Below are 23,627 nucleotides of genomic sequence, written 5' to 3' on the forward strand. Positions count from 1 at the left end.
TTGAATTAAAAAAACCCCAAACAACCTCAAGAGCACCAAACAAATGTACTGGCCAGATGCAGCCTATCAACCACTTCAACCAGCACAGGTCATTCTAGCGTCAGGTAACTAGTGGATCTGTACCCCTTTATCATTGCCTTAAGGGTCCAGCAGCCACATACTGAACTTAAGGCTGAAACTGAATTTTCCTGATACACTTCTATGTTTTCAGTCCCATGCCTAAAAGCTTTGCTTCTTACCTCCCATAAGTCCTAATAACAAGGTGCCATTCCACATAAACAGGTTGCCATTGCTTATTAGTAACAGCTGTTCTGGAAGATGGGTAATCCTATCACCTTTGTGCAGAATTAACTGTTGTCATAACTGGGATGCTATCATGCTATCTGTGCTTTCTGCTCCCTGTTAAAAAAATACCTTTACAGCTAAAGCAGTAGCCATACCCGTGGGAAATTTGGAAAGTAAGACTTGCCACCTATTCATTCAAATGTTTTGTTGCATATTCCTAACAGTACCATTGTCTTTACTTTCAACTTTATACCATTGCTAAAAAAGAAGCTGAAAGAGATAAATTCTGTTTGTTTCCTTATCCACCTCTTAGCACATCAATGCCAAAATCTGTCTCTGAAAGGCAGGGACCAGCCAAGGAAACCAAGAGCATTTGCCAGATCATTCACTTAACTAGGAATTTCTTAGAGGTGAGTTAGGTGCTGGAAGTCTTGAGTCACTCACATATGTTACCCAACTGGAAATCAGAGTAACAAAGCTATAGAAGACAATAGCTGCCTCTTTCACAAAGGACCACACTGCAACCTTACACGGATTACGTGTCTTTTAACTGGAAACAGTTAGCAAACAAATAACAAAGGAAACCTTACTTCCCAACACCACCAACAGATACAGTTTAAAGATCTACTGAGGAGAGAGGTTACCTCTGGAAAGTACAACACCAGATTTTCAGTTTGGTTCACATTCAACTAAGTCAACAAGTTTCACAGGAAGAAAAAACAAACAAACAAACTTACATTATCAGCTCGAACTCCCCACCAAGCCAGTTTCTAAGTTTTACCACCAGGTCCCCCATCCTCCCAGTACAGCAAGATAAGGAGATCATGAATTCATTGCAGCTGGCCTGATGAGCCTCGTAATTAGGACATGCAGTGTGGTCTTTCGGCTTCTGGAGAGCACTAACCCTTTCACTGCCAAATCCTTTCTATCCTGTTATAGCTCAAAATGAGACTTCATTTGAGAGGTATTATTTGTAGTCTGCTTTTTAAAGAAATAGGTTGGCTTTACTAGTGGCGTACTGTGAACACAAAGCAGTCGTTGCTTCTGGTGGATTTCATCAGAGAAGCAGTCTCCCTGCCACCTCCCAGATGTGTACCGATACACTTGAGACCAGAATGAGTCAGGACGCATTTCCCTCTTCCTCTCTATTTTCCTTTCTACTGTCATCTGTCTGAGAGCATCAACATTCTCCCTGTCACTCTGATCATCCCCGGACATGCCCTTTGAGTGTGAAGCTAATTCAAAGTTTTTGTTCAAAACCCTTCTTAAAAATCCCCTTTGCAGCAGTGCAAACACTTAGTAAGGGTTGAATTGCTGATTTGCTCAATTAAGTGCCCCAGACAAAAAAAAAAAAGCTGTTTTATGTATCTCAGCAATATTCATTCACCCCTTGTCTTCTACAAAGGCAAAATGGACTAAATTACCATTTGCTTTCATCACATCCATTACATGTTCCCGGGCTTTCGCTATTTGATTCCAGGGGCCGGGATGAACTTTCCCACCACCACCCTTATTATATAACTTGGCTTTTTGGAATGGCTTTTTTCCTCATCTCCTCCTGAAGAACTGGAGATTTCCACAGCTAGCAACAGGATGTAGCACCATTTGTGCTGGTGCTCTTTATAGCATCTTTCAAGTGCCAGATTGATGTGTTTTTCACGTTGACTCGGAGTTAAGCTGATTTAAGACCATTTTCCAGGTCAGATTGGCAGGAACTGCTGAAGCAGTTTGCCTGACTCTATACCAGGAGGGATGGGCTGCATCTTGGGATTGTCTAGGAATTTTTCTTAATGAATTCATTGTTCTTTGAAGCACCAGTGATGTCGGCAATGTCCGTCTTCTCCTTTACTGTCATCTTCTGGGATGTTATATTTGTGTCGTTTCCTTTTTTAACACTGGGCCTCAAGATGATTATAGGGAAGTGTTTCACGGTGGTGTGTGTAGACTGGATGTTTTGGCGTGTCCAACTTTGGCATGTATCACACAAATGGCCTGCCAGCTGAACTAGGTGGTCATTTTCAGAGCCATGTGTCACGCTTTGGCCACAGAGCCGTTGGTGGCTGCTAAGATTATGATTTAGTGTCAGTACAGCCTGTAGTCTGATGGGATCCTGGCCTTTGACAGGGCTTCTGGCTGCCGTGGTTGAAACAAACAAAAGTTTGTAAAGGTTTGCTGACAGAGTGGGCAAAACTGTGGTCATTGCAACCCTTACGTTTCCGTATTGACCTGAAATGTGCCAAGAAGGGTTGGTGGGGGAGTGAATTACCTGATATCTCGTCGTGGTGCCAGATTGCTCCCTTATAATGGGGGCAATAGCTCAGTGTAAAGGATATGTAGAAAAGAAAATAGTCACCGCTGCGAGCCGTATGTCCAATTCAAAGCCCACTGAAGGCAGCAGATAGGTATATTTTGTTTTGTCACTGGGTTGGCCCTGGGGGCAGAAATAACAGCCTCCTGATGGGTGGAGTTATATATTCTACATCTCCAGGGGATGTTCCAGATTTTAGCAATGGGTAAAGAATTTGGGATTTCACACATTCTGTGTGTCCATACACCCACCTTCTATAAAAAGCAGGTAACAGGGAATTTGCAAAGTTACTGATGGGTGTAATGCATGTGAAGTACTTTAAGAACCTCTTGGCAAGAGGGGCTTTTAAAAAGAAAGATTTTGTATTATTCCAAGTGTATGTAAGAGAAAGTGGCTCCTAGGGAGACAAGAACTTCTTGAAGACCCTTAATTAATACTATTTTGGCATCCATAGCACTTCCCCTTCCTTTTAACAATTTGATGCCAAGAATTTCTCATTCCAATAGTGTCCAATAAATCCTAGAAAATAAATTCCAGTGACCGTTGGAGGTATCTTTGGTTTCTTGATGGCTAAAGCAGCTAAAACCTTTTTGTTAGTTTTGAAATAGCTTTTCCTTTTAAAACGTATGGGTTTAACCCCTGAAACAAAGTGACTGATCCTCTTTCTCAGCAGCCAGAACTTCTTGCCCCAGCACAGAACTATGCTGTGCTGGGGGTAAAATGATGGGCATTTCAGTGCCAGGACATGTGTGAAGTTCCCCGTGAGATCAGACTCTACTCTGTGGCCCTTTGAATTGATCCTGATGCCGTGCACCAGCTTCAGCTTTGTAAGAGGGGTCAGTGGAGCTCAGCATGTGGTGTTTGACTATAGTGAGGGTGGGTGAAGTAGATTATCTGTATGGTGGTGGCCTGCCACTTAGGCTGAATTTTTATTTATGGTATACACCATCTGCAGTGGGATGGGATTCAGTAATAGTTGGTACTCATCCAGGTAAAGCTTCCATGTGATTCTTTTGGTATGTGACTGTTACCCAGAAAACACACTCACTGTGCAGACATCCTGAATGTTTGAGATCTCTGAGATAAATGCAATTCCATTTCAGATTTATTTCACAAACTCTCTAAATCCATTTCAATGCATGTCTTCAATATGTATATAACATATATAAACATATGAAAACATATGTGACATATAGAAAGACTCCATTGAAATACTTGGATTCAATAGCACTGAAAAACAAGGTCTCCACAGAGGCACAGACTGGACCTCTTCTTACCTCACTTTCCCATAAGCCAGCAGTAATTCTCTGATGCCAGGAGAATGACATGAGCATCGCATTATTGTGAGGTGTATCAGACCTAACATAGAAACACCGTGAAATGTGTCCCATCAGTTCAGGGTGGAGAGGACTGTCAATAGTTGGTCCTGTTTCTACAGTGATTCATTACCACGTTAATTTTTTTTTTTAAGTTACTATTTACTTTTTACACTCCTACTACACAGTTTCTTTTGAGCCTTAACACATTAAAATGAATGAATCCTTGTTATCTCCATTAGGGAGATTAGCTATTTAGGTTATTATGGGTTTCCTGCTGTTCTAAAACTACAGAACGGCAAATTAGGAGCTCCTGATTTTGATTTGCAGATTGAGAGAGTGAAGATCCTATTGAGATGAAGTACAAAAACTAGGTATTTACTGTTTATCAGGAAATGTTTAAATCACAGCAGGTTTCCCCTTAGAAAATCCAAGAGAGAGATAGATCTGAATGTTTCTTGTTACTGTTTGAACACGGCACTCTATGTTGACTGTCTCATTAACCAGATTGGAAATTAGAAATTACTTTACATTTTTCTTGGTGTTCTTTTCCTTTCCCTGACTTTAGTGTTGTTTGTGTAAGTAGTTCTGGACACAAAAACATTCCTTTTTGTGGGTTGTTCTTCCAGCTTTTTGCCTGCATATTCTAACCGTACCATGACTGTGGTATGATCAAACACAAGAAAGCAATCGTTGCTTACTGGAAAGGTTGGACTAAGTGAACCATGGCAAGTTCAACAGTTTCCTCAGCAGTGGGGTGACCAGCTCAATTGCACTGCCTTCAGGAAGCCTCTTTATTAATGACCTGTATATTGCTCTCCTCAAACATGCAGCCATGTTCTTAATGAAAAAATTCACATTTTTTCTGCTATTTTTATCCTTCTCCTACTCAGATCAGTCCCAGAATAATCATTAATACAGCACTATGTTTCACGTTATTTTTTTCTTTTCTTTTGCAGGCTCTGAGCAGCAGTCTGTACAAGAGTGCATCGCCTTATGGCTCTCTCAATAACATTGTGGATGGGTTAAGCTCCCTCACCGAGCATTTCTCTGACCTATCCCTTTCTTCAGAAGCCAGAAAACCCAGCAAGAGGCCACCTCCTAACTACCTGTGCCACCTCTGCTTTAACAAGGGACACTACATCAAAGACTGCCCACAGGTAAGAAATATATTCTGGAAAAATCTTCATGAAAATTTTCACTATTCCTTGATTTAGTAACACAGAATTTGACTGAAATAGTTCTTTAGAGTGCATAGCACTGAAGAAATATCTTGACAAAGTGCCAAGCTAGCCATGTGTTCTTTTAATATATTCTTTATCACAATGCTGATGGAAAAAATATGCTATTTCATTTGCCTAATAAGAATTACAAAAAATATTAATCTACGCACATGATAAGTAGATTTTAGAAACTTTAAAAATGGCTACTATGTAATTTTCTATCACAGAGATTATGTAAAATACGTTTTCAAGCAGCACACTGTATAGTGAGTTTGGCAACGGCACTTAGTAAAAATATAACAAGTTACATATGCTAAAGGAGAAGAAATTGTTACACTAGATGAGGACTTTCAATCAGTGTTGCAGTGACACAAGCTCCAAGTATATCTGGTGCAAAATGTCTTCCGTCTCATGGAAGAGGTTTGCTATACTTGGCAAATGTGGCGGTCTTGGACTCCCAGAACTTTTTTGTAGTGGCAAAACTAGCAATACTTATTTCCTCAGAAAAGAGGTATAAGCCAGTGTGCACTAAAACCACTCTGCAATTTTTTTTTCTGAGGCTCCAAGCCACAGTGTGCGAGGTTTCTCCATCCTCTCAAGTTTCAGCTGGATGCAGGCGTGTTGCTGGCTTAAACTTTCACAACTCCAGCAATATTCTATGTAGAGTCCCAAGGAAATTAAAGTGTCGCCAATACTCTAGAATACAGATGTGGACATTACTGGCATCCACTTCACTATGGCTTTAACCTCCTACCCTCTTAATGTGTGGCTTTCAGCAGAATTAATCTGCATAGCATTAACTACAGTTAATTCACCGTTGAGGATGTCAGACATATATAAGCCAAAAGACAGACGGAAAAGCATCTGCCAGCTGAGCAGGGTCAGCATGAAATCAAGTCTAATGTCAGATGACCTTTAGCTGAGTGTATTCCTCCTGCTGTTACGCACTGACTAAACTGTTTTCTTCATGGACTTTAGCTGTATATCTCTCATTAACTCTAACGAAAACTGTGGAATTAAAGTACATTTGCAGTCTTGGGTGTGGCTGTTGAAAATATTTTTACTTCCTATTATTTCAGTATACGTTGAGTAAGGCAGTTTTCTTCAGGAAAAAAATATGAAATTTTCCTTGCTAGGAGATCAGAAATACTCTGGTTTGTGTACTTCTGTTTTTAACGTACTCAGTTTAGCATGTTACAGCAAAATGTAGAGATAGGACCATGTAATAGCATACATTACTTAACAAGGGGATGAGAACTACAACTGCTAAATATGTGGCAGAGAGAAAGAGTGCTGAACTGTGGAAGATGGCTGTGCCGTGCTGTGTAAGAAACCAAATGAATGCAACAGGTCCCTTGACGATCAATACGTGCAAGATGCAGCTCGCACAGATGGTCCCAAGCGAACATATCAGAGTTGGAGCAGAAATGCATTATTTATTTCATAGGTATTTTTACAGTTTGAAGCACTAGAGATTAAAGAACAGTTAATGAATATTGAAGACATACCCACAGGAATCCAGAAGATGCAAACAAATTAAGGTTCCTGTAGGAAGACTAATTTACTTAAATTGGACATCCTATGTAATTTTTTTAAGATTCCACTAGTAATGTCTTCAATTTCTCTGTGAACCAGGAAAAAGACTTCCTACAGAGCGTACTCTGTGGCTGGCCTATGAGCTAGTTAAGTAATGGGTGAAGGAACACAGGACTGGGAGGCATCTGCTTGCTCACTGCGCACGGTCTTCTACAGTTACAGGCAGCCATATCATACAGTCCCTTTTGTAAACTGATCAGGTTTTAGTTGGCAAGCATTTCAGTATTTTGCCCTTGCTACTGCTGATGTGGGAAGCTGCTCCAGAGCCTCAGCCCTCTCATAATTAGAAATCTTCCAATTTCCAGGATAAGTGTAACTCATACACTTTATAGTCATTTGTTCTCCTGCCAACATTGTCCTCCACTGAAATAGCTCTTCTCCCTCCCTGGTGTTTATCTCAGGATGTATTAATAGACTGCAATCATATCCTCTCTCAGCATTCATTCTGTAGGACTAACCGAGCCAGGTTTTCTCAGTCTCCTCACAAAACTCTATTCCCCAATCCTTCTCATGGCTGTCCTGTTGTGCTTTTCATCTCCTTGCACATCCATGACTACGTGTACGTATGGCATCCCAGAACAGATCTCATCAGTGCCTTTTGCTGTGTGTGCACGTATCTCCTTCTGTAGATCAAAGTTTATGTTACTTAAGGAACAGGCAATATGAAATTAGTTCTGCTTTATTGGAGGTTTCTAACACAAGCAAATGTTTTATGGTCTAGTCAACATGTAAGTGCTTTCTTGAAAAAGAGCAGACTTAAGCGTTCACAGAAACTTAAGCACTTCCCTTATTTTATCTAAATTTGAGGACAGATCCACAGGGGATGACCCTGTGTGCACGAGTTATGTTCAAAACATTGAAAACATTGTGCACAAGAAGGGAGCACCAACAGCAGGATCGGGCCTTTGTTAGAAAGGCCCCATTTGTTACCACTGCTTTTGACGATAAGCGATTTCTCAATTTGAACATTATATGCACTACTTAATAGCTTAGATTTTGATGCTTTGTTTTTCTAGTGCTGTCAAAAATGAAAGTTGTTTTGCAAATTCTACTGGAAAAAGGCTGTAGCTATGCTTTTTTAAAGTACTTAAATTTGGATAGCAAAAAGAGATAAACTAATCTGATTTGGACCAAATGAATATCAGTAAATCATACGGTATTTTTATTTTCTTTTTATGTAACTGCCTAATAAGAAACAGATTTTGAAATGGGGTGTTTTATGGAGTTTTTCTGCATAACAAAGAAATTGTGTAACAACTTTGAGACTTCATATCCTCCCTTAATTTTGCTTGTTATAAACATTGTAAAGACATGTGTTCTGCTGCTGCTGCTGTAAAAGTTGGTGGTATACCATACTAATGAAAATACATGTATCGGTTCAGATTTATATCTTAAGTGATGATCATATTCTAGGAGGTTAAATAATTATAAACAAAAAAAGCCAGCTTCAGTATTTGGGTACCTCAGGTATCTGCAGGCTGTCCAATATCCTGTCTAAAATTATCTATTTGGAAATTGAAATGGATTTAGCAAACTTCTATTATTTTAGCATGTAGTTTGTGTGATCTGTAGTGATAGAAAGTGTGTTTTCTGTTTTAGAAACTAGCAGAAATGAGAGCAATGTTATGACTGCAATTCATCATTTCGAATTTGCCTACATTTGCAAAAACTCGTTGTTGCAATTATTATGTGTATAAAAAACACAGCACTTTTTATCTTTAGTGTCATCTTTACAACATACCTACATTTTCTCTGAACTAATTTTTGAGTTTCAGTGGCTGAGATGATAACACCTTACTCATACCTCTCTTTCACATACAGAACTCTCATTGACTTGAATGAACTGAAAAATGTCTAGAGAATAAAGATTAAAAACAGTGTATAGATTTGTCAAAACTTTGTTTACTTATTTCAGTACTCTTAGGTACTGTGCAGTGTACATCTTACATATGCATGATAACTACAGGTTTTCTTTCCCTTGCCAGGACAAATAATGATGAGCTGTGGGACAGTAATAGTTAAGATATATGTTTCTTTATTACATTTATTTATCTAGCAGATGTAGAAACTCATAGAAGACCTTTTTTAAAAAGTTACGTTGTCTCTTTTCACCCACTATCATAAAAATCTATATTTTTAAATACTACAAAATATAAACAGTGGGTTTGTTTGTACTATATTGCCTATACAAAATGAACCTTGCTCCTTTACAGTATAGGGATGTTATTGACATTACCACCCTTCCATGATGTCATCACCCTAAACTCAGACCTATCATATAAGTTTAAGATGCAGAAAGTACAGGATAATGGGGTATGGTGTTAGATACAGTATAGATCTAAAGTATAGACGTTTGTGAATAAAACACCTAGTTCAGATTCTAAGAAGTTGCTGAGTGATAGAACCTTTGCCATGGTTCAAAATCTTCTTTGGGAAGGAAATATGTAGGCACAGATCCTAGACCTCATTTATTGCATATGTCATTCCTTTTGTTAATTTGGCCAGTAATGGATTAACAGCAAAGGCAGCAACAAAGTTGGTATTTGTAGAGGTCCAGCAAAGCACCTCTGTATTCAAAGTTTCCAAACTGCTCTACCTTGTGTTTCTGCCAAGCACCGGTTCCGTCTACTGGTCTCTCTGTCCCAGCTTTATTCAAGTGCTGTCAAGTTCTTCTGTGAAAATATGTGCAGGCCTAGTCACTCAAAAAATACGTGTCTCCAGCCATGTTTTTCTGAATGCTGAACAAGGAGACTGCTCTGATCCCTGTGCCAGTGCCAAGCTCTCTAAAAAAATGTTCCCCACAATTCCTGTAAATTTCTACACAGGCAAGGAACTCTCATATCATGGAGACTTGGTGAAAAAAAAAACCAACAACAGGCAAATATCACCGTTCTGCAGTCAAATCCCTGGTGCACTACAACTATTTAGTCCAGTCCCTGGGAGATACAGAACTGTTACACAGGGTGCTTCCCAATTTTACACTATATTCATAGAGGAAAATGCATGTGCGTGCTCATAGAAGTACAGACGTACTACCACAGACGTATACGTAATGGGAAATAATATCAGCCTCATTTTGCACTGCGTTTTTAAATCTGTGAATGAAATGTATGGCATGATCCATATTAATGAGGCCAACAGTGGGAGTCTTTCCATTGCCAACAGTGATCTTTGAAGCAGATCCTGTAAAACTAAAGTACCTTGAGAACACATACTCAAGTCAATGGAAGTAGTAGGTAATTACTGTGGCTGCTTGAGTTTGCATAGATTTGCTTTTGTGGTTTCATGCAGGATGTGGAAGAAATCAGTGTCAAGCTGAGTTTAGTCCTTTCTTCTTAGTCCATAGCTTGCTCTGCCAGATCGTGCTGCCCTGAAGCTGTCCCTCTCCTGTGGTCAGATATAGTGGATCTTTGGCAGTAGAGTTGGCTCAGCAGGCAGCTGTTTGGCTGCAAGACTGCAGTGACTCTCATGCCTGAAGCATTAATCTGATTTGTCTTGTGCCTTATGGTTGTGCAAGGACCTCAAATGTCCACAAAATGCAAGGAGTCCACAGCTGTGCTTCCTCCAGGTACCAAAGGCTGGCTAAGACGGCAGTGATGAACAAGCTGCCATCTTTACAAAGATAGAAAGATTTTACCTTTCTGGGTTTTGGCTTAGGGATCTTAATTTTCAAAAAAGCAAACCAAACACAAACCTCTTGAAATTTATTTTTCTTTTTAAGTGGAAGATGATGTTTCAGAGTGCTCTGAAATGAAAAGAGATCATAGACTTTGAAAAATCTTAAAATTCACTCTGAAAATAATAATTTTTGACAGTTGCTACATTTTACGGTAGTCTCTTGGATATCGGGTGATGGCTTCCAAATAAACATGTCTTTTCTGCATGGAACTGAGTGAAATATTGGTATTCTTATTCAGTTATAGGATGAGGGGTCAAGCTCTCCAGTCCGTCAGGAATCTGAAACCCTGAATGGCTCAGTTTTGCAGGCTCCACCATAGTTTTTGATTGGAGTATACTTGCTGGCGTTTTATACGGTGCTGTACAGGTGTCTCTTGTTTATGCTTCAGTTCTGTTAGCTTAGAGACTTACTTGAGGCCTGACTGTGCAGTCCCTGATATGAATGAAGCATAGTATTTGAATAACTAAAATTAGTATTCCTCTTACAGAGATAAAGATGAAAATATGGGACATGTAATAAAAGAAAATGACAGCTAAATTAATCTCTGGTGCAGTAGCACTGATTTTAATAAGACCAGTACCAAAACAGAACCTGTATGCCTGTATTACAAGGAGGACAAAGCTGTTAATTTCTACTATATGTAATTGTTTTCAAACTGCATGTGGCACTCCAGAAAACAAATGTATATATATCCACTCCCTCAGTTTTCTATCTCTGAAATACATTTTGATTCATTAACCCATTTTGTATAGTGCCTATTTCTTCACCTAAATATATCTCTATAAGAAATTGTAATTCTTAGGTGTTCATTTTATAAATATCTACGCACATACTAAACTTCCACCTTATGACATACTGGAACAATTTGAGGTTCTCAAAAGTCGTGTTTATATACAACATACTACTTTTATTTATTCATATTTTTCCACTCAGCACCTCCATAAAATTATTTTAGATGATTTGGACTTGGCTAAGATTTTTTAAATTACTTTTTTACCACGTGCAGCCACTTTGACAACTCCATGATATCAAATATACTACAAAATCTATTGCAGGGTTGGGTTTTTTTTCCTCATATGCTTGAACTTAACCCTGCCAAATTTTCTCAGAGTTTCTGAGTTTAGCTGGTTATATTTTCTCAGATCATTTCTACTTTTATTATGAAGACTTGCAGAAATCTTGTAACAAAAGTATGGTGGGCTGTAATTTTGTCACGTCCATTTTACCTCTGGAAATGTAAGCTGTTTAAGAGTCTGAAACATCAGAAAATACTCATTTCTCTCGGTTTTGGAAATTCTGAATAAGCTGTGCATGTCATGGCTTTAAACCATTTATCAGAGAGGCAAGTAATTTGGACAGCTGTATGTGAGTAGAGGGGATGCAAACAGCCCTGCTTTGACAGCATGCTCCCAAAGTACTAGTTTTAAAACTGTGGCTATAATATGTGGCATTTATGTCCAGTTGTTTGATAAACTGGGTGCTTGGAAAGAAGAATCTGACCCCTAACAAACCAGAATAAGAGCAGTTAGATAGTGAAAAAGAAAACAGAAATATCTAGTGACCTGTGTCTGTGCCCCTTTCCTGTCTAGCACACTACTCGATATTACATTCCCAGAAGTCTGGAAGACCAGCCAAAACCGAACTCCTCCTTCAGCACCATCACTAAGCTGTTATTACCGTGGTTCTGTCTTTATTACTGATACGAGTTCAAACTTTTGTTGCTGTGGGAAATGCAATGTAAACAGATGCGATAAAGGCAAATACTGTAAGAGGGCATGCTTGCTTGGTCTTTGTGGCGACCTTGGGGTGGAATCTCAGGTCCTCTGCGATGGTTACCAATGGACTGTGTGACAGGCGTTGGAGGATCACCCACCACAGAAATTGAGGTTTCACTGAGGTTTTCCAACTTCTTTTTGTTTACCTTTGAATCTCATTTGCATATTCACTATCTAGATAAATTCGAGTTGGTTGCCCACTGACAACAAGGGGGATATCAGGAAAAGAACGCTGTTTAAATGTAAACTCTTATGGATACCTGGCATTTCCACTGAATAAGGTTTTGGCATTGGTAAAGCCTCAACTGGGTCCAGGTGGAGCACAGTAATTCAGGGAAGACTGGAGAGTAGAGAAATTAATTCGGGATCTCTGAAACATGACTTCCATTGAAAGACTGAAGAACGACTGTTGTTTGCTCCCACAAAAAGACATTAATAAGTTGCAAATATGTAGAAAACCTTGCAAAGGGCACAGTTTGTTTTTCCAGATCCACAGCTAATCAGTCCAGGGTACTGGACTTCAACTAGGCTGCTCTTTCTAACTGGGAGGCATTGAGATAGAGTACCTGGGAAGGCTCTTGATCATCGGAAGACTTTCAGAACAGTATAGATAAACATACATCAGGATTTTCACAGGTGATCCTGTCCAGGCACAAGTGAGAGAACATCCCAAAGCATCTCCCAGCCTTATGTTTCTACTATTGTATATCTGCATACTAATAATACAACTCATTATCTTAAATGTGCATAATTTATATTTAAAAACCGTGCATAACAGACCAGATCCAAATCCTCTGCAAGTCACTGGGAGACTTTTATAAACTCCTTTGAAGTAGAGTGAACATTGCATTGGTCTAAATCTGAACTCTGTTTACCAACAATTTGGTATTTGCTTAGTTTGCAAATAAACCGATAAACCATAATTAAGTGCTTAGCTTGGAAATGAATACTGTGAGCATTCCTCTTGAGAGGGAAAGTAACGTCTAGTTTCCAGCCCTCCACAAGCTGATTTATAGATAAGGTAGAGAGAGAACTACCAGGTCAAAACCACACTAGTTTATCAATTCCTCATTCGCACTGATAAGAAAGGAGTAATGGAAGATTAAGTAAATCATGTTTTCTCACTTCGTAAGAGTATTTTGGTTTAATGTGAAATATAGGTTATGGAATTTTCATCCTTGCTTGGAAGCGTTCAGGATTTAACTGGACAAAGCCCTAGGAAACCTGACCTGAACTCAATGTTGGTCCTGGTTTGAGCAGGAGGTTGTACTTGGTGATCTCCCAAGGTGCCTTGCAAACTTAATGATACTGTGATTCTATTCTGTGATAATTAACTAAATTTTCGTGCTCTGCAATAAGAGATCACTAATTGTTCTTCAAGATCGCTGTATCTCCCAGCTCTAATGTCTACCACAATCCTTCCTCACTGTGGTTTTAAATAAAATACTCTTGCAAAATACAATACTGCTAGAACATAAAAGCTGAAGCAAACAGGCATTTATTACAACAACAAATACAGAAAACAAAAGATCCTAAATCTTAACACCTGTCAAAATGTCCGTGCACAAACACTTCCTGTAAAAATGTAGCTTCATTTAATCTATATTTAGAAAGTAAATCAAATAACTTTTTTTTTTCAAAAGGAATTTTCGCTAGGAAAATGAGTATTTCAACAAGGTGTTCAGCTGAAAAAGCAAAAGGTTGAAACAGACATCTGAAGTGGAAGAAACATTCTTTGCTTTGCAATGTTTCATAAGTTTCATTTACTCAAATGAACATTTATATCTTCTATATATTGTTTCCCAGTTTCTCAAAAGTGAAAATGCGCTTTCTAATAATCCCCATGGCCAATTAAAGGCGGCCTACAAGGTTTGAGTAGAGGCTGGGATGGTGTCAGATAAATGAGGCACGCTCTGGCTGTTAAGAACTGCCTTGTCTCTCCCTCCCTTTTCCTTTTAACTTACTGTACAAAGGAGGAAGCTGGCGAACAGATAGCAAGAGCAGTGAAGAACAAGAGCAAATTGCTAAAGGCAGAACAGCAGTTTCTGCTGGCAACAGCTAGCAGCTGCAGCTCAGCTTCTCCTTGCTTTTCTGATTGTCCCAGGACAGTCTGTAGATTGTGAGGACACAATTCCAACCCAAGGGGCCCCTCTCTTATTTTCCTGCTGTCAAGATGTACCAGTCAGTCCCCCCTTTCACTCCTGTTATGTCACTTCCCTCAAGAAATTAAGATACTAAATGGAAATTAATTCCTCTTCCATTTCCCTGGTATAGCACAAGTATTGGTGCTATTCTGCTGTATCTGGCTTGTGTCAATAAATGTAAAAGGAGCCGTGTATATTTCAATATGGCCCCTTTTATATCTGTCAAAAGGTCTACTATGAGATGCAAATGGAGTTTCTCAGGTAACTAATGCCCATCTATGCCTTGTGGGATTTTATATCTCCTTCAGACTGGCTGAGTGAGCTAGAGCAGAAGCAGGAGAGAAGGCAGCACTGCATGGATCAGGAACACAAGTCTCTGTGCTATACTGATGCATGGATGTTAGCCTCTGACATCAAGCTCAGGAGGCATCATGCAATCTGATTAAATAGTCCAGGTGATGCTTTTTGGAGCAGTATTACCTACAGAGTATACTACCTGAGTCGAGTTCACTTATAATCAGCAATCCTGTGGCTACAAAGAAATACCTGAGGATTAAAATCAGTTTAGAAGTCATTGCACCTATTGGAGAATAGACCATTTGATCTTGGTGGCGATGCTAAGATTCAAGGGCTTGTTTAGCATTCAGTTTGTAATCCTAACGAGGCTCTCCCTGTATGTTTAGAGTAGCTCTCCAGTCACTACTCCCTCCCAGAAGGAGCACATTTTGATACAGCCACCATTTGCAGCAAAAGCCACATGTTTTAGCCTTACATTAATGGTATTTTAGAGCAGATGGCATAAAAACTGACTGCAGGTTCCTTGTCACCATGCAGCACCAGTCAGTGCATACCTGTAAAAGGATAGTGTCTGCAAGTTTGCTGAAACACCAGCCCTGGAGAGACTTAAGACCTGTAAGCCTAGTCATGCTAATTTTCTTGCAAATTCAAGTGAGAGCAGAATCTGTATTTATTTTGAATTTGTTTTTTTTTTTAAATAGGGCCATTCCTAATGCCTTCAATATTATAAAAACCTAATCCCTAAAATTAGTACTATTAAGCAGTCACATCCATAATTTTGTTTTTCCCCTGTTTATACTCTGGAAGTGTTAGCTCTGACTCCACTTTACATCCAGAAATTCAATATAGTTATGTTGTACAAAAGTATAATGTGACTCTCAGAAACCTAATAACTTCCCCCACTGTTAGACTGAAAGAGCTGAGAACAGAACTTCAGCTCACAGACACAAGTTCTGTTTTAACTCCTAGGCTATTTCTCTGCATCAGCTCACCATAACCAATACCAAATATCTCAAATTTTCTAATTTATTTTTAATAGCAAAAAATACACCTTGCAAAAAAGTAAGAGTCAGATTTGCTGATAAATTTGCTGTAAACTTAGTTCCTTAATATTTTATACTTTACACTAGAAATTATCTGTCACGTTACTGATAGAAGACTGTTATTTAAGGAGACATTTCCCAGGTTTGTAGAAGCTTGTTTTTTTCTTAAAAAATAAGCTTTTTCTTCCAAATTTCCTTCATGGGGCAGAAAAGCTAAAATGTTTGTATAGTAATTAGAGAAAACAAAGAATAAGCCTTTCATTTCAGAGCCCGGTCAGTGCCAAATTATTAGCTAAGGCATTAAAGCCCATAGACAGGCACTTAAGCTGAAACGTTTGGGGATTTTAGCAGCAACAGCAGACATTTTGGAAATGACATAATCTTGATTACTAGTTCATCCTCAGCTTTGTGTCTGATTTTCCACAAGATACTTGCTACTCTGTTCCTAACTCGTTCTCTGACTGTGCAGAAAGGTGCGTAGGAGTACAGCAGCACCTTTTAAGATCTTCTGTATTACTGAGCCCTGTAAACAACTCCTTTTTCATTCTGCAAAGAAAGAGCACGTTTCAACTACAATTAGACATGGTCTCAAGCTGTAATTTTGGATGTGAGTTCACAGCAACACTGGACCTTTCCCAGGTTCAAGGGTTTCATATACAAAATACTGGTTTCAAGTCCATTTCTAATTTTAACCCATGTTGCAGGTGTGCAACTATAGATAAAACTCTGCAACAGCACAGACAAATCAATACTTCCACCTGAGCCAATGTACCCACACCACCTGGCAGCCAAGAACACCCAGCCCAAGTGCACGCTCAGCCCTCCCAAACTCTGCCCCATGGGTCTTACATGGGTGAGGAAAGGAGACCCTCAGGAGTCTTCATGAGAGCAGAGGTAACCTCTGAGGGGGTTTTATATAGCAGTCATGTTACTCTTACTCCTAAATGCCTGATTATACAGTTGAGGAAATTAGACGAGCAAAAAGCAGGGGAGAGAAAGGCTCCTTTCAAAGAAATGGCAAATAACAAGGCTTTCCCAGAAGACTGAAGGAGATTCATCAATAAGGTAGAAAGGCAGCTTTCGTTTAAATAGTTTTAAAAACCAAAACTTAATAGTAGTCACTCCAGACCTGCATTTTGTATTTCTCAATGCAAGTTAGAACTCTGCTATTTAAAACAGATTTCTGTAAATCCTGGTTAAGTAGTTTGGCAGATTAGAGCTAAATGACAAAACTGCACTGCTGTCTTCATCGTTTTTACCAAGAATCATGAAAAATTCCTCCTGTAATGTCAGATGTCCCCGGGCCTGATTCTATGTACCCTTTACATGAGGACAAACCACCACCAAAATGGTCACACTGGCTTTTGTGCTGCACTTGCCACTTGTCAAAATGTTTACACAAAACATAGGAAAGTAGAGAATCAAGCCCAGGAATTTTCAGGTTTCCTTGAAAATGGTAAATTTAGGGGTTCATTCCTATCCTGAGATTGTTATATGGCTATAACAGGTAAATACATATCCACCTGCATTTCACCTGTCACAGGCTTATACCTTTCTCAGGATAGGCGATATCCATATCTCCTGAGACAGCACAGAGTGCTGTTACACATGTAAAACTAACCATACTCCGATTTTAGGGCGTGCTAGTCATTTTTGCAGTAGTGACCAAAAGTTTCTATCAGTTTTCTCCTAATTTAAGTATATTACACAGTTGTATCCTATGTAATGTAATGTGGACATCAAATGTGTAGGCTGAAGCTCTGAAGAGGGGACAGAGGCCTGTTTCAACGATGTATGAAGTTTTCTTGAGGTGACTGGCAGGGGAGTGTGAAGGCCTGACTTCCACATTCAGTTTTTCTCTAGTATCTGCAATCACTCTGCCCTCTCAGCTTTTCACCATTTTGTGATTTTGTGTGATTCCTTATCCTAGACCCATCTGATCTTCTAAAACACGACCAAAAGTTTCTTGTCGATCCCTCTTCCTCCGTGTGACCCACTCACAAATGATACTTTAAGTCGCCTCGTCTCCGCTTAGTGCCCTTAGAAGGCAGGGATCTCTGACTAGACAGCATGGCACTCGTGGTCTGAGAGCCAGAGGCCCTTGTGCGCTGGGGAGGCAGAGGAAGGGTAAGGTGGGCTGTGACGACGGATGTCGTATGGCTGCAACCATCAGCCTTAGCAAAGAAGATGCGATCTAACAGTCATCCAGAGGTTTTTAGCATAGCACCACGTACACGTACAGACGGTTACTGCTTGTATTTCTATTTCTGTTGTTCAGTAATGAAAGCTACTGTAATTAATAACAGTCTGACTTTCAGGCCACTGCTAACACTCCTGTTAAACTTTAAAAAAATTGTCTCTCTTGCTGGTATCATTTACGGCAGTCTCCTGAGCAGCAAGTCTTAACTATAATTTTATGGTTGGTTTGTGATAAATTATTTCCTTGCATACTATACTGGATCTATTTAAATAGAAGACAGGAGACACTTACTATAAACCTGAAAAGTGAATTAATGTGAAACTATTGGAAAGTTTTTTTTTTTTAAATAATGTTGACATGTATAAGTAAATAATACAATGTTCTGCTCTATAGCTCCTTGAGGCACAATGTATCCAATATTAGCGTAAGTGGGTACAGCTAATAAGGGCTGTACTGTTTATGCTGAGCTCACAACGTGACTCACATTTTGTGTTTGTTTGCAAAGTTGGAGAGGAGAACGGGGCATTTTTTTTTAGCATTAACATAATTTTAACTCTCATCTGCTTGCTTCTGAGCTCCCATTCCTGATTCAGCATGCATGAGTCTGCTAATGAAATCCAGATGTCAGACGAAAAAACAATAAGCTCTCCCACCCATCTGGTGGATCAGGTTTCTCAGAGATTGGAAAAAAAAGAATCATGAAAGATTCCTAGAATGTCTGAAACTTTAGATTTCTGTGTGTTTTCAGAGAGCAGAGGGCAGCAGGGGGATGGTTTGGAGGCAAAATTGATAGCAAGTCAAGATTCTTGGTGGAAAAGTGAGAAGAAATTGAGTGGTTATGTTATCAGTTACTCTGAGCCCTAAACAGACCTAGTAGTATATCCCAAATTCAGTGCTGCTACTGAAAAATTACACTGAGTATCACAAATAGCAGTTCTGAGTCAGAAATAAAAAAGTAATGTGATGTAAATTATTAAATTGTTTTATTCCTTGGCTTTGCTGTTTCAGGGTCCCAGTCCTTTCAGAGACTCAATAAACCTGGGAGGAGAAATTGTAACATCAGCCCCCAGTTTACTTTGGAGGATTATTTGCAGAATCTCACAGCTGTGACTCTGGGCTTCCTCTCTTTCAACCCTCACCTTAAGCCTAACCCTAGCACTAGGTTGAGCTGTACACAAGGTGCCCAAGCCCTTTCCAAGACCTAGGCTTGTCCTCAGGGGACAAGTTTTTCACAGCCCTCAGCTTCTTTGGCAGCCTCTTTCCAGCCCAAATCCAACTGTAGCTTTAGGCTTTCTCCTTGTCTCAACCCTAACCCTGACCATATACCTAAGCTTTAGACAGAGCAGTCCAGTCCTTCCTACAGCTAAAGCTTTGCATTTTTTTCTGTCTCTTTACTATTTTTTCATTTCTGGAATGTATCATAATGCTTGAAATTTATTACACCTTAGGCCTGAGAAGAAGGGGTCAGAAATTTCTGTACCAAAAGACTTGGGCCAAGTAGCCAATCGGAAAAAGAAATTTGTTTCATATTTAGAGGAAATACTTAACAAAAATCAATTTTACTCAAGCTTTTTATGTGACTAACTCAAAGGAATGTTCTCAGTAATTTTCAGACAAGTGAATAATTGAAATAAAAGTGGTGTCTTCTGTTCTTCCAATAACATTAGGATGTATCAGGGTTTGCTTTGACTCTGAGAGGCGTGTTTCCATAGGCACAGATTGTAAGGCATTGTGAGCTTCCCTAATTTCACCTGTATTTGACTTAAAAGAAGCCACAAAGTTGCTTTTATACTACTTTTTCATCCAAGTTTCCACAGCCACGCTCCTCTAGATTGGCAAGATAGAGAAAAAAGTTTTATGCGACAGCAGACTTCTCTTCTACACAGGCATTTCCCTGATCTGTGGATGGTGGGTTGATGGCCTCACCGTGAAGGAAAGCTCCCTCTCAGTCACTCTGGTCTGGTCTGTTCACTCTGTTCCCCTTCCATATAATTTAGCATCTGAGCATTCTCAAGATGTACGCTTGCGGTTTGCTCACCCAGTCTCTTCCCAGGGTCAGTCTTGTGCATGTAATGTAGTGTTTCTGTTTAGTAACTGTTTTCCTTAAACATCAGAAAAATCAGGTCAGATATATGTACCTTCCACTCGGAATGGGAGAAGGTTCCTGTAAGCTCTTCTTCTTGTGAGAGCATGTAACATTGTCTCAGCTCAGCTTGTAACCCAGGAAAGCTCCCCTTTGCCTACTAATGAGTGCTGCTCTGCTGGAAGAAGTTTCCATTGTGCCAGAAAGCAGAGCGGTTGACAGAAGTGGCGTTCTTTCAGCGGCTGCACCTCCCCCAGACATGTCTGACCACGGTGCTTGCAGACCTGGGCAAGCTCTGCCTCTGCTCCGGCCCAGCTGGCCCAGGCTACTTCTGATGCAAAAGTCCTGTAACCATACCTGTTGAGATGTAATACAGCGTTCTGTAGATTTGGGGTTTTCAAATGCCACAGCTTCCCATCTGTGATTGCTGAACTGTTTTCCATGGAGGACTGTGGTTATACCTATTATGATGGAGATAAATCTTCCAACGATCAGGAAACTCATGGATTCTGCTTAGTGGTAGTTTAGCATCCGCACAGACTCCAGAGCTCTCTGCTGTCAGACTGAACAGAGCTATTGAACGTTTGTGCCTCCTGTGAAGGGAACCGCTCTGTAGCTACAGGGACTTCAAAGTTCTTGTTCACTACTATGTATTTGGCCCAGGTTATCAAGCTGTTCATTATTCATGAACTGGTCTTATCTGAACCCTGGTTCACATTGGTGGTTACTTATAATGATGGATGGTTAGAGCTGGGTGCAGTCTGCAGTCTTTGCGTTAGAGCCTGTGTTGTTCTAACCAGTTAATCTGGAGGTTGTACACAGAGATTCAACAGGATCAGCATGCACAGAAACCACAGTGGGGACTAGTGGCAGAGCTGTAATCGGTCACGGCTGTTGGGGAGGGCAGAGTGAGTGATCCTTTCCATGAAGGATGCAAACCAACTCAGTGCAATCCCTTGGACCTTACCTATCTTAGGAGGAAGAGCAGTATCTTATGAAAGCATCACTCTCCATAAACATTTCTTATCATGTCTTTTCTCTCCACCCCATAGTCTTCTCTCTTACAAGCCCTAATACATTTGATGGCTGATAAGGGCCAAAAGCAGAAGCTAGTAGAGATAAGAGCCAGGAAAGTGTGAGAGGTGAGAAGACAGCTGTTGCCTGAAGACTACCAGCTGTTGAAAAATAATCAGAGAGGGCAGTGTACAGCATCACCTTAAGGTTAGTTAAATAAGGACTTAGTCTAACTCCCATCTATGTCTGTGGAAAAGACCTACTTGTTTCGGTAGGAGCTGGAGGCAGACATAAGCAACTTTGGATGGTCAGCCTTCAGAGACAGGCTATTCTCTTGCTCCAGCAGAATTACTGGAGCACATACAGAGGGTCTGACCCTGCTGACCCGATGTTCTGCATCCTCTCATACCTTCTCTTTATCTCACCTCCATTCTTGAGATTCTTTCCCAATCAATTCCCCTCCTTATCCAGCTGCTACAGTTAAATCCCTCATTCCTTTTCCAGAGTATCTAAGATCAATATTTTGACCCATTCAGTCTCCTTTCCAAGGTGCCTTCCATTGATGTAGGAGAATTAAGGCTGAAGAATGGATATTTGGCACACCAAAACAGATGTAATGGGGAATGGAAAGTGCAGCTCTTGTATTCCTTGCATACAGTTCCCAGAGACGCACGCCTTATCTAGCTTTTCCAAACTCAGTCTTTTTTCCGATATTTTTCTCTTTTAATCTCCAGTGGCTGTCATTTCATTCATCACTGTCATTTTATTAATCACTCTAGAAAACATGTTGTTTATCTGCATAGCACATCTTGCAAGTTAAGACACAGTGGTTTCATCTCTGGATATTTTTAGCATACCTTGGGTGGTTATATTACAGCAAGGAACATAGCCAAAGTGCAGTGAGCCCCAAGAGTTAAATCTATAGATTTAGATCTATGGAAAAGCAACCTGAAGTTCTTGAAAAAGCCCATAGTAGGTTTTAGTAGGACTCCATAAGTCAGACTGTCAGCCAGCAGTTGAATATCCAGCAGTGAATATTCACTGTCTCCTTGTAAAATTGATGTATTCCATACTGCTTCTTAAAAATCCCAATTCCTGATTCCTTCTCACTTAAGGCAGTTCTAGCCAGGATGAATAACTGAATTTGGACACTGTAAGAAGTACCATACTGTACATCTCCAGAAAATAAATCCTCTTGGAGCTGATTTTTCTTTAAGCCCTCCCTGACTTCTCTGTTGGAGTAAAATACATGGACTGATCAGATAAACGTCCCACAGAACACAGAACTGGTGCTCCCCACCACATGTAGCTGAGCCTTTTCTGCTAGTGTAGCCTCATTTCTAGAACCAGACAACTATCCTACAGAACACAATATAGGACATCAGTCTATTTTCATTTCATTTATGATCAATTGAACAGTCTGACATAGTTTTAACATGCAGCTAGATTACCAGTATTCTAACATTCAGGTTTGTTTGCTTAACTATGGCTGGTTACTAAATTCACATGATATTGTTCCTTACAACAAAAATAGCAATATTGGTTTTCCAGAAATATTGTACCAGGAAATGTGTTAGCTCAAATTTTTGTAAACAGTGAAGGTGGTTGAAGACAATTCACTAAAGATCAGTAGATATTTAAAGAATAATTTGTCATGCACTCAGTCCTCTTCAAAGTCTAGTCTCACGTACCTTTGCAGTCATAAATAAATCAAGAAATGGGGTCTTCAGCACATCCATATGAAGCTTTTAAAGTTGAAAAACCCCTGGTGTTTGCAAACTTCCCCTCTGTTCATACTAAATACCACTTTTATTCTCCCCGTTACTCTTCAGAACACAGGTACTTTACAGGAAATCTTCCACATGACTCTGGAATATTAAATCACAGAATCAACAAAACTGCTGAGGCTGGCAGGGATCTGGGGAGATCGGCTAGTCCAACCCCCTGCTCAACACCACTTGGGTGTTGAATATCTCCAAGGATGGAGACACCACAACCTCTCTGGGCAACCTATGCCAGTGCTCAGTCACCCTTACAGTAAAACAGCTTTTCTTATATTTAAAGGGAATTTCTGGTATTTCAGTTTGTGCCCATTGCCTTTTGGATCACATCTCCTCTGCCACTGGATACCAGTGAGAATAGTCTAGCTCTGTCTTCTTTAATCTCTCCCATGCTACATACACAAAGCAGAATCTGGGGAGCCTTTTGAATTAAGTATTAGTCATGCTGAACAGGTTTTCAGTCTGTGGGAAGCCAGGATGGCCATGTGGCACCTTTTTGCCACCTGTGATCCAAAGTCTAACAGGGTTGATGCTAAAATATCTGATTCATAAGATGTTAGAAGTCACTTGGACCTAAACTCTGGCGGGGCTCAAAACAGTTACACCTTATACGACACAGTGCACTGCTGCATGGAGAATTAGGATCGCATGCATCGCAGCATGCGAGATTTCCAGATCTGGAAGTAGCTCCTTCAGAGCTACCATGATACAAATATACCCTACAAGTCCCGTAACATAGAAAATAAGAGGTATAGTCACAACAGATTACCAGGTGGAAGACAGCTTTTTCTCTCAAATACTGAATACACTCTCCGGGAAAAGAGCCCACCGGTCAAGTCAATGAATTGATAGAGTTTTGCCCATCTAAATATTTGATATGGAA

At 39.9% G+C, this 23,627-nt stretch overlaps 1 protein-coding gene across 1 annotated transcript in view; it reads left to right on the plus strand.

The window, feature by feature from the left end:
• ZCCHC24 (zinc finger CCHC-type containing 24) overlaps positions 1–23,627 on the plus strand; it is a 116,123-nt gene that overhangs the window by 12,681 nt on the left and 79,815 nt on the right. Inside the window, exon 2 of the mRNA XM_075154376.1 lies at positions 4,869–5,069. Within this exon, the coding sequence (XP_075010477.1) occupies positions 4,869–5,069 (201 nt within the window). The remainder of the gene's footprint in view (positions 1–4,868; positions 5,070–23,627) is intronic.

This window comes from Calonectris borealis, chromosome 7 (assembly GCF_964195595.1).
Source record: "Calonectris borealis chromosome 7, bCalBor7.hap1.2, whole genome shotgun sequence".
Lineage (NCBI taxonomy): Eukaryota > Metazoa > Chordata > Aves > Procellariiformes > Procellariidae > Calonectris > Calonectris borealis.